Genomic DNA, 11,770 nt, shown 5'->3' with positions numbered 1-11,770 from the left:
CCCCAAACCCCGAATTTTTTTTTATAGTTTTTTTTTTACTTTTATATATAATAAAATAAACGGAAAAGGGCCTAAAATACCCTTGAATTATTAAAAATGGTACAAAACTACCCTTCATCCACCTATTGGCTCCAAAATACCCTTCTGAACCATCTATTGGCTCCAAAATACCCTTGTCATCTACCTTTGGATTTAAAATTGACCACATATTTAACGGTTTTAAATTTAAACAATTTCAATTTTTCTTAAAATATGTGGCGCTCAACTATTTGTTATAATTTAACTTATTAATATTATTTAGAGAAAATGATCAAAATCCCCCCTAATTTATCCGGATTTCAGCTACACACTTTAACTTTATGAGAGTCCTATCACCCACCCGAATTGTCTAAAACTGATATTATTACCTCTCTGAATCTTAGCTGGCATAGAGAGTGTGTTTCACTCTCTTTTAGAGAGTGAGCACGAAAAACAAATTTTAAATTTTAATTTTTAATATCTCTTTTATAAATATATGTATTTCTATTTATTTTTCAAATTTATTGTCTTTCTTCTCCATAACAACAAAGACCAAATTCTTACACTAAATTCACCATTGTTGATTTTACACAAACTTGTAAACTCTCATATAAAAATTTAGAAAAAACAATCAATTCCAATCATTAAAGATAAAATGACATGTTTTCCAATCATCCAAAAATAAAATCTGAATCAGATATGAAAAAATAAATAAATTGGGTTAAAATCAAACTCAATTGAACTTTCTAGTGAGAATATTTTTTTCCTTTTTATTGTAGATCCTTTAATTATCAATTCATATTTCAATTAATCAATAAAAGGATTCAATCTCAATTGACCCCCATTAGTGGCATTGCTAGTGCTTTTGTTTGTTCTCCCTCTTTTGCTACTCGTCCATCAACCATCATTGTCGCTACCTCCGGCGAAATCCAAACCACCAACAAAACCCCGTTCTCCTCTTCCCCTCTCCTCTTATCTCTGTTCCATTTCGAGACAACCACCATGAAGACCTACCCTGTTCTCAAAACAAGGTCGACTACAACAACAACAACAACAACAACAACAACAACAAAACCATGCGGCTGCAGTGCTCCGACCATCGAGTTCCGGCGAAGCGACTAGCAGCGATATGCATAGATCCTGTTAGATTATCTTTTAATGTTTTCCGACAAAAATTTGAAAGAATTGGGGGAAGAAGTTACTTTAGAGATTTGAGAAATTGTGAGAGTAGAAAAAAGTGGCAAGGGATTATAAAAAAATTGAAAAGAAATACTAAATTAATTGATTTTTTACCTGTAAAAGCGTGAAGTTCACAGCCCAAGACAGATCTGGTTGTGGATTTTTAGGTGCGTAATTATTAAAGTTTTAAACAATTCAGATGGTTGATAGGACTCTCGTAAAGTTAAAGTGTGTAGTTGGAAATACGGATATAGATCAGGGGGGCTTTGATCATTTTCTCTATTATTTATAAACAAATCCACTACCCACCCATTACTAATTAAACCCCACCAATTAATAAACTCGCTCCATTACTAATGCGACAAGAAAGCTACTGCCAATAAATTTTTCTAAAATTTTGAAGTGCAAATGTCAATAGAAGTACATTATCATATATACATTCAAGTCCTCACTTAAAATGTACTATAATTGAAGTGTCTAAATAAAAATTACCGATAAACTTAAAAGTCTGACTATGTTTATCTTAATTATTCATTCGTCTCAATTATGTGATGTTACTTAATAGATAACTTTTTTAAAAAAATAATATATTAAAGTTTTAATATTTAAAATAAATCATAAATATTTATAAAATTATATTCTAAAAGGTGCATGAGTTATTCGGGATGTACTACTTTTTACATTGAATCATAAATTCGAGTTCAAACTTGAAAAAGAATCCTAGTAAAAGTGACCTCCAAAATAAGCGACTCAACCTAAATTTAATTGGGGCTTCAATTGGGACTCGAATAATTTTGGATGTCATTTTCAGGAATCTGTAATTTCGTTGTATTTTAGTAGTGTTCAGGGCGATTTTTATATTAGAATTGGTTTATTAATTGGGTGGGTCCCTTTTCTGTAAAACAAAACTAAATGAAATATTTTCCACATATTTCATCTAAAAAAAGACTCAAATATTTTCTTCGTATTGAATTTTTAAGTAAAGAACTATTTTTTCATGAAATATGGTAAAATATGGGTAAACTAGTATTTTATCCAACCCATTTATTACCCAACCCATTTTTACTCATATTAAATATGGGCGAGTTGAATGATTACCCATTTTATGTTTACCCATTTTCAACCCGCCCACATTTGACCCAACCCGCCCATTTGCCACTACTTCGGAGTAACACCAATCAACCTATAATAACTGAAAATTGGAATTAAAGAAAGATCGGCTCACTCAATTTCAAGAACATACACAATACAAACCTTCAAACGATGCTTCCCGAGAGGTGGTCTGAGTTCACCATATGTCGTAGGTAGAATCTTCTCATCAGAGGTCACATTCAACAGTTTGACCAAGTCACCTGTGACAAAATGGGCCACAATTGTAAAATTCAAGGGGGCGGCAAACACATCAGTTGTATCATGAACGAAAGGGTTTTTTTCTTTCTTGTGATGGTTGTGTGTTTTCATGCTTTACTACTACCCATTCTCGTAGAAAATCTATACTGATCTCTCAAGAGTAGAAACATATAACTATTCCAAATCCTATAAGCTTTTGCAAAAAGACAGTTACCGAGTTTAGGCAGCATTGCACCAATAGTGTCAAGACTGACATGCACGGGTGACTCGTAAACATGCTGGCTCCGGAAGGAATACATCATAAATGATGGCATTGATCTTTTTGAATCCAACAAAGATATGCAGACAGCCAAAGAATTGACAAGGGCAGACTTTGAGTGTGAATCTTCAAAGGCATGACCAAAGATCCTTGCTACAAAGCTACATGTGAAGAAAGTTGAGTATTTGTCAATCAAAGTTTACCATCACTAGAAAAGAACACCAGGAACACAACCAGCTTTCCTGTAAAGTATCAACTAAAACCCCACATACCTTGGGCTAGATAGTTTTGTAGCCAGAGGCGATGGTGTGTTTCTGGTTATTGCACATAGCATCTCTGCTGCATTAGCATGTACTTTAGGAGGACTCTGGACAATAAAACAGTACATAACAAATGATAAATCACCTCATTTAAATGGATAGCTAATTCTTGCTAGGTATTTAAGAAACGCTTCTTGGGTAATTAAGCACACTACTACAAACATGGGTTAAATATTTTTTTCAAAATGTGTACAACATGAGTCGAACTGGTTACGGATGGTAACCCATTTTGGTTATAATGAAGGGCCAGATGACTCTCAATGTTAAAATTCCAAAAATAACTTCTATGTCCTTTTTCATATGGATGTGTTGTCAAAGGCGCACTTAATCGCTGAAGCGAGGCTCAAAATGTGTTGAGCGCTTCGCCTTGCTTAATGTGCGCTTCGATGTTGTCATCAAGGTTCTAAGGCATACTTTTTGTTACCAATGAGTCTCTTCTGAAGAGGCAAGACTAAACAATTGATATTTTACTTTTCCTAATTTTTTTTTCAATTTCATTGTTAATATATTTATCATTCATTCTAACAATTATTTGTCTTGGACCAGACATATATATTTGTATGTTTTCTTCCATTGCGCCTTTTTCATTAACACCCACGCTTTATTTGCGCTTAAAGCCCCCATGGACTGAAGAGCTTTTCTGCACTTTTTGCTTTTGATAACACTGATTGATAATGGATTAAAATGTTTCATATGAGAATGCCATTTAGTTATGTTGTTATGTGTAGGATAAAACGAGCTTGATGCAAGACAAAAACATATGGAATCAAGAATAAAAATGGAAGAAAGTGATCTGAGCTATTGTGAAGTCATGCAAGAAGGACTACAGAGCTGGAGCGAGCAGTTAAGGGAAACACCCTAAACAAAGTGCTTGATCAAGTGTGCGCTCTAGTTCCATGTGTGTAAAGCACCCACTTCTTCTGATGGGATTCTCAACACGGGGCTAATTACAAAAGTTTCTTTGGATACCCCTTATCTATATAAGTCCTACAAACTAGTGGTTTATAACAACTTCCAAACTAAAGAATCATCCTCCTAAATAGTACTCAACAAGATTTATATTGAACAATTTTTATACCAATCCAATGGAGATGATATCTTTCTATACTATCTTTGACGTAGAACGAGCTTATTTATATAGTTGTGTTCTACACTTCCTAAAGCATGAGTGCACAATCATATATCGTTATCCTTATTCAAGATGAATACGGTATCCCAACAACTTGTAAACGTCAAAAAGAACACATATATTGAGGGAATACTAATTAAAAGTAGCAGATAAGCAAATTACATCAAGCCTTTGTAACTTACAGAAGGGCTCAATTTATCTAAGATCATTTCTAAAAGATTGCTGTCAGCCAACCATTGCATCACATCTGTCGTGTTAGGGTACATTTGATCATCGGCACCTACAAGTCGGACTAAAACCTATAAAGAAACAGTTCATCAGAGAAATGTCTTGTCTCCGCCAGATCAATTCTCAAACTTGACTATATTTCACAATCATGCAAGGGTTGTGGTAGATGAAAAACACAACTGAAATACTAACCTCCATTATGGATGTTATACCAATCAAATCCACCATCTGGCGGTAAACATCATGGTGCGCCTGTAAGAAAATCAAAATGATCTGGAATATAACAAATTCTTTTGGAGAAAAGGAGAGGCAAAGGCGAAAAACGAAAAAAGCATGTGCACGTTGTTAAGGAGGATGATTAAGCTTTAAATCAATATCCTCTCTAAGCTTGCTAACTGGAGAATTAGACAAGGTCTCCTTGTATTAACCCACTCCATGTAAACTTGGACATAAGAAAGTTCATGGTTGGGTTTGGGCTGGGTTTGCGATAAAACCAAACCAATCTAGTCAGTTTTTCAAAATTGATAAGACCAAACCAAATATAATTCATATCCACCGGTTTGGTAGTTGTCGGTTTGGTTTGATTTTTAAGAAACATGATGATATTTTTCTCTTTTATTTTTTCCTAAAATTAGAAAATAATTGTCCCATCAATTTCCAACTCAAAATCTATTATTAACCTTTTATTGCGTTGGCTATAATTTTAGTAGATTATGGAGAAATTTTCTTAATATCTATAAGCTTAAATCAAGTTAATAAAGTTGATAAGAAATACAAAAAATAAAAAGGTAGTCTTATAGTTGTTTCTTTGAACAAATGACCTTGGTGTAAAGTTCCTTTCAATAAATGAGCCAAGGTGTAAAGTTCATTAGAGATGAATAACATTTTCATAAAAAACTATACAAAATATTTAAATTATTTATAAAAAATAATATATTGTAGATATATAATTATCAATTGTGTATATAGCTTCTCAGTTTGACTCGAACTTATATTCAGTTTGTTTTTTGATAAAGCCAAACCAAATATTATTGATTTTTTAAAACTTAAATCCAACCAAACCAAAACCAAATAAAAATTGATTTAGTTAATCAGTTTACTTTGGTTTTCCATTTAGATCGTTTTCCCCAAATCATTGAAATCCCTACTTGGAGAAACCTTTCTTCCAAGAAGTGGCTCCATGCAATTATTTCATAGACAACTTGAGTAAGTTTTTGTCTCTTAACCCTCCTTGCACCTCCACCCACCACATCTAAATAGATATGCAAAAGTAAGTTTAGTGACATCAGGATTTTCACTTGTCTAACAGATTTAAGTATAACTCAAGAAATCATTATGGAGTTCACTGAACTCATCATGTTTTTTCCTTATGAACAGTTATTTTGGGACAAGTAAACCAACAGTTACTATTACAGATCAGAGTGCAGCTTTTTTTTATATCTCTTTTTCTATAAACTTAGGGCTCGCTTGGTTAGAAACAAGTTATCCTGGATAGCTTATCCCACCATGTATATGGGATAACTTATCCCATCAACGTGATATAAATGGTGGGATTAAGTTGTCCCAAACATGGCAACCAAACAAGATACAAAAATTTTATCCCATCACTATAATTTTTTATCCCTCGCACCAAACAACCCCTTATAGTTACTATTTCAGATCAGAGTGCCTCCTAATTAAATTAAACTTTTCAATAAGGGTTAAGACCCAAGCATGAGCTGCCTAACAATAGAACCCTGACAGTGCTAGGTAAAGCACAAGCCAGAAAATGTTATCTTCCAGCCTCCAGGATGTTTGCAGGATACAGAGAAAAACGCACAGATCATAGATATGTAGGTCATGAGTGGCAGGGTCTTTCATAGAGACAGGTCAGCATAAAAGACGCAAGAACCATGAGAGGAAGAGATGAAGAGACGAAGGAGTCATCTCAAATTTGCAGAGAGAATGACCCTATACTAACTATCCTTCCCCAAAAAAAGGGGAACCTGGCCTTGAGAGGACTCAAACAACCATTGATACCAGCTCTACGAATGCAGATTACACATTTGATATAACGGGCAAATCCAAGAGTTAGTTGTTTGTTGGAGAAGGCAGAGAGTTTTATCTGTAGAGGCACAGACAAGAAATAGAAGCAGCATAAAGAAGAGGACTAACACATAGTGAACTCAACAAACTTAGGGGTCGTTTGGTAGAGTGTATTAGAAAATATAATGCATGCATTAGGTGTGTCGTGTGTGTATTAGAGCCTGTTTGGATTGGCTTTTGGCTTATGACATAAGCCAAAAGCCATAAGCTAAGATTTATAGCTTATGGATTTGGCTTATTTTTGTTATTTTGGCTTTAAAATAAGTGCTTATAAGCACTTTTTAACTTTATCCCAAACACTTCAATACTTCTTAAAAGCTATTTTGGCTTAAAAGCACCTAAAATAAGTCAATCCAAACTGGCACTTAGTAGTACCCTGTTTGGTACACCTTTTCATGCCATGTGTGTATTAAGTTGTGTATTACTAATACCAAGGAATTCTAGGTATTATTATACACAACATTTAACACTTGCATTAGATTAAATAATTACAAAACTACCCGTAAAGCCTTATCATTTTCTTTGTTGTCATAAGTTTTTGTTTTTATTTTGATTTGCTTTTCAGTGTCTTCTAATTTTTTGGTGTCTTAATAGGATTTATGACCTCTTAAGTATCTTTTTACAAAAAAAAATAATCTAATTTCAATATAAATTAATCAAAACTTTTACTAATGTGACGACAAATTTGATAAAAAAAATTATTTGCCAGCTTTTCACAAAAATATTTTGACGCAATAGTACAACTATTTAATATTATTTTTGGAAAAAAAGAGCTAATGATGTTTAGCAAAGAAATTTTTTTTTGATGTTTTAGCAAAGATTTTTGTTTTTTTTTTAGAATGATAACGTTTTAGCAAAGAGCTTTGTGGCAACGGAAGTGTACAAATAAATGAAGTGTGAAGGGTTTATTTGTAAACATATATTTTTTTAATAGAAATTATGCAAGATTTGTTATTTCTAATACATCAAACCAAACAATGTATAAGAAATTATGTTTGCGTAACTAATGCAAGCACTAATAATGCACTCTATTTTGCATTATTCTTATACACTCTACCAAACAACCCCTTATGGTGCAAATCAAGGTAAGATGACTTTACATTGCCCAAAATAAAAATCTTCTACCTAATTTTATATCAAAAGATAGTATGACAATAGAAAATAATGATGCTACAGAACATCATGTAAGCAATTCAAAGGAACGAATTAAAATGGCATGACCATAATAAATATAAATAACTTGTTTTTTTGATAAATAAATACAGTATACACTTCTATAAAAGATTAAATTAGCTAAGAAATGAAAATTGCATTGGAATGCAAAAGCAAACATGTAACAAACCAAAATATGTGGCTTCCTAAGGTTAAACTGGTTTTAGAGAGAGAAACTATAAAAGATTCTTCGTGTCTTACAAAAAAAAACGAAATTCTGTTTCTTACAACTTCTGGAAACTCCAAAATAATGGACCAAATTTTTTTTACATCTAATCTACCAGCGTTGAAGTAATCAGTTTACTTTCTTATAACCACAAATTAGAAATTTATGATTTGTTGGACATAACTTGAAAATTGGATGGGAAATGACCATAAGGATCACAGAGTAGCTAAGAAATCTATAATATCATGGTGTAAATATTAGATTATATTTAGTTAGGAAGTGGAGTAAGATATTTTCTGGTTAACTTTCTTGTTAACCAAAAATGTTGGGGTTAGCTTTGACCTTAGGAATTGAGTATTCGAGTTAATGATGAATGTAAAACCATAACTCAAGCCATTCTTTGTGGTCTCATTTCAAATTGCTGCTTGGTTTTAAAAAAAAAGTTTCTTCAGCACTGACATAATATATCAGCATGCCAAACTCAACAAATATAGGTTCATATCACACTACAAATTTTTCAAGTTGTTGATTTCCAAAAACAAAATCCTTTTACTGACAAAATACAACATCTTGCTTATTTCTTCAGAAATAGAGACCCAAAATTTTATCAATATGAAACAGCAAATATTAGTCCTCAAGAATGGATCTGTGGTATGCTACCTGAACATAGTTCATGAGGGGAACAGTCTTCCGCAGCATGAGGCATATCACAACCTGTAATGCAGCAGGAATATATAAATGAACTTGCTTCAACCAAACAATATTTCAAATTTCAAAAAGGGCAAAGGTATCTTGTACACATGAAGCTTGTGAATGAATGATTTAATACCTTACTAAAATACCCAGCAAGCAACGCACTATGCGGACAACTTGGTTTCAAGAAGGAAAATAGTAACTTCATGAGCTGCGCCAAGATGATAAAAAGGATTGAACTCTCGGGCAAAACAATTTCTTCTCTGAAACTAAAACGTAAATAACTTTTTTTTATATTTCAATTTTAAAATTAAAATGTAACAACTGCATCTAGTGAATTGCCGTACCTCTTCTTCTTCCACTAGAGTCTTAAGGATAACATCAATTTCACAGGTGAATATTTCACTGGCAAGGAAAGGAAACCTATGGTGCAAGACATTAATTAGAAAAAATAAGTTGCAGTGATAATACCTAATATCTAAAATTAGAAACATACAATTGTGCAACTACAATTATTCAAATAACTAAGGCTTATTCATGCCCCATGATAACTTACTTAAACTTCCGCTTGTTATCGGCATCCTCAGAAGGCTCATCAACAATGTAGTGCAGCAACTGCTCAATCTGGGATCTATCTCTTAAACTGAAACCTCAAAATCATAGAACTGTCTCAATTAACATTGGGAGATTAAGTAGTATCAATACTGAATGGTGTGATTATTACTTCTTCCCTAAAACTATATGTCAATTGATAGTTAAACTGAAACAATTAGCGGAAGCATGATAAGAGGAACGCGTTTTTATAAGGTAAAGAGGGATTTAAAAAATTTAAACTCCAAGAATGTTTACAAATTTATGAGACGGCTGTTCAAAGCTTTGCATTCTTGAATTATCTCTTCTTCATCGAGAAGCTCTTCCAATGTGAAGTTTTCCTTGTCTAATACTGCTTCAACCTGAAAATCCGAGGAAAAAAAGTTCCAAAATCTGGCAATATCTAAATTTGAGAGGAAAACGAAAGGAAAATGGAAAAGTATCAGACTTATTGTAACGACATAATGAACAGAAATTATCAGGCATCTAACTCGAAATATAGAATAGCCAACTTACTATTAAATTCAATAAAGATGTCTAATAGGGGTCAAGCTAAAAAGAATTCATACATTGAAGAACATCAAAGTAGTTGAAAATCACATTATGAGTTATGGTAGGGTCCTGCAAGTCAGTGATGACTATTGTTGTGATGAAAAGTCAATAATCTGAAGATACTCCTTAGTAATCCATGCAGAAAAATTCGCACAACTACTCTATACCCAAAAACACTCATGAATTGCACACGTCCTATATGCTCAGTCTTCAAGATGATAAACAGAGAACTTAAGCTTTCACTTAATCAACATGCACCCATAAAGAAACAGGATCTACAGATAAATGAAACATTACCTAATTAAAATTCAATTTTCAGTTTTTTGGGATGAAAAGGAAAAGAGTTTATTAATGATCACCACGAAGGTGCTTATAAGAGGACATCAGAAAAGATTTTTTCCTTCTTCACTGAAGGAATTCCACAGATTCAATAAAGAGGCTATGTCATACCCAACACTGTTCATACACCACAAATAAGACTCTTACAGCATCTCAATTTCTTTTTTCTCATTAAGACCAAAATAGTTTCTATCTAGCCAAGTATTCCAGAAAACGCAAATAGGAACACCATTTCAATGGTGCCTGCTGCCCTAGCAAATGTTTGTGTATACCTGAAGCATAAAAGCAAGTTCTCTACTTCCCCGCAGAACACATTGGGCTCCAAAAAATACTCAGAAAGAAACATTGATCAGTTATTAAGGCTTGGTACTAAATAATATTGTCAATTAGTATTAAGATTCGAGACAATTATCTTGATCGAATAATTCCAACACCAGTAAGCCCGCCACACTGTTCTCTAAGCAATTAATTTCAGCCATCAAAAGACATATATCACACTTTCATTTCTAAAATCGCAAAAAATAAACAAAGCAAATAACATTAACCAATGAAGCCAAACTCAAGCTAATTACCAGCAATTAATTAAAATAAGCACCAAAGTAACAACAGCACAGAATATATCATAAGCTAATGCAATTATATGCCACAATTAAGGCAATTAATTCAACAGAGTAAAATTAAATCAAACAGGCACAGGCACAGACACAGTTAATTCCCCGGACGCATCAATGAACAGAAAACATGAAGTCCTAACACATAATACACTGTCCACGAACTTAAGCCACAAATCATGCAAAAAAAAAGAATCCAAAAACTCACAAACGCTTGGAAATTCAATCTCTACGAATTACACTTGCTCATTCAATTGAGAAATACAAGGACAATAGCATTAAACATGTATTAATGGATCGAGTGACCTACCGGTGAACAAGCAGAAAGAGATGTGAGCTTCCAAAACATATTGAAAACAGATCTGTAAGCCCTAGAAGTGAATCGAGAAAAAAAGGAAGAGATTGGAGATAGTAATAGCAAGAAAAGTAGAAAACCCTAACTTTTGAGATCAGAAGAAAGCGAAGCCGTAAAGATGGAAAAGAGGAGAAGAGAGGAGAGAGGTTTTCTAATAAAACTAAAAATGTGTTTATGTTGCTGGGAGATATGAGGACGGCAAAGTACAAATTTTGACGTTCGAAATGTGTACGAAAATCGGGGAAGGAAAAAAAAATGAAGAATAGGATAAGCAAATCGAGAGATAAAATCATGCTGACTATTTGTACTTTTCTCTTAGGGTGTGTTTAGCACGAAAGGGAAATGTTTTTCATTGAAAATTTTTTATAGAAAATGTTTTTTAAAAAATATTTATTTGAAATTAGATTTATTTTTTCATGTTTGATTAGTGAGTAGAAAAAAAATTTTGAAAATGATTTTTAGTGTTTGATTTATGAATAAAAAATATTTTTGAGAGATATTTTTTATTTTTACTAAAGTAAAAAATAATTTATGAAATTAAAAATATTTTTTAAAAACAATTTTTATTTGGAGTGTTGGTGGGGGGTGGGCAGGAGGAGGGGGTAGGAGTGAAAAAATAAAATTTGAACTTTATAGTACTTCTAAAAAACAAAATTAATTTTTTTTGAGGTTGGGGTGGGTGG

General features: G+C 32.9%; 1 protein-coding gene across 5 annotated transcripts in view; it reads right to left on the bottom strand.

Moving 5' to 3' along the window:
* LOC107023279 (serine/threonine-protein phosphatase 6 regulatory subunit 3-like) overlaps positions 1-11,356 on the bottom strand; it is a 17,640-nt gene extending 6,284 nt beyond the window's left edge. For 2 of the 5 annotated variants that reach the window (XM_015223919.2, XM_015223920.2), the window contains exons 1-11: positions 11,043-11,356; positions 9,489-9,592; positions 9,196-9,282; positions 8,987-9,062; positions 8,776-8,850; positions 8,607-8,660; positions 4,676-4,735; positions 4,438-4,554; positions 3,079-3,173; positions 2,762-2,967; positions 2,452-2,549 (exon numbers count right to left, since the gene is read on the bottom strand). In XM_015223919.2, the coding sequence (XP_015079405.1) occupies positions 2,452-2,549; positions 2,762-2,967; positions 3,079-3,173; positions 4,438-4,554; positions 4,676-4,735; positions 8,607-8,660; positions 8,776-8,850; positions 8,987-9,062; positions 9,196-9,282; positions 9,489-9,592; positions 11,043-11,081 (1,011 nt within the window). In that variant the 5' untranslated portion in view covers positions 11,082-11,356. Of the gene's footprint in view, positions 1-2,451; positions 2,550-2,761; positions 2,968-3,078; positions 3,174-4,437; positions 4,555-4,675; positions 4,736-8,606; positions 8,661-8,775; positions 8,909-8,986; positions 9,063-9,195; positions 9,283-9,488; positions 9,593-11,042 lie in introns of those variants that run through there. The other 3 variants (XM_027917576.1, XM_015223921.2, XM_027917577.1) reach the window with 3 other exon arrangements.
* Positions 11,357-11,770: the final 414 nt, after the last annotated feature.

This window comes from Solanum pennellii, chromosome 6 (genome assembly GCF_001406875.1).
Source record: "Solanum pennellii chromosome 6, SPENNV200".
In the NCBI taxonomy this organism is placed as follows: Eukaryota; Viridiplantae; Streptophyta; class Magnoliopsida; order Solanales; family Solanaceae; genus Solanum; species Solanum pennellii.
The sequence above is the reverse complement of the archived record's forward strand: the minus strand, read 5'-3'. Positions and strand labels throughout refer to the sequence as shown.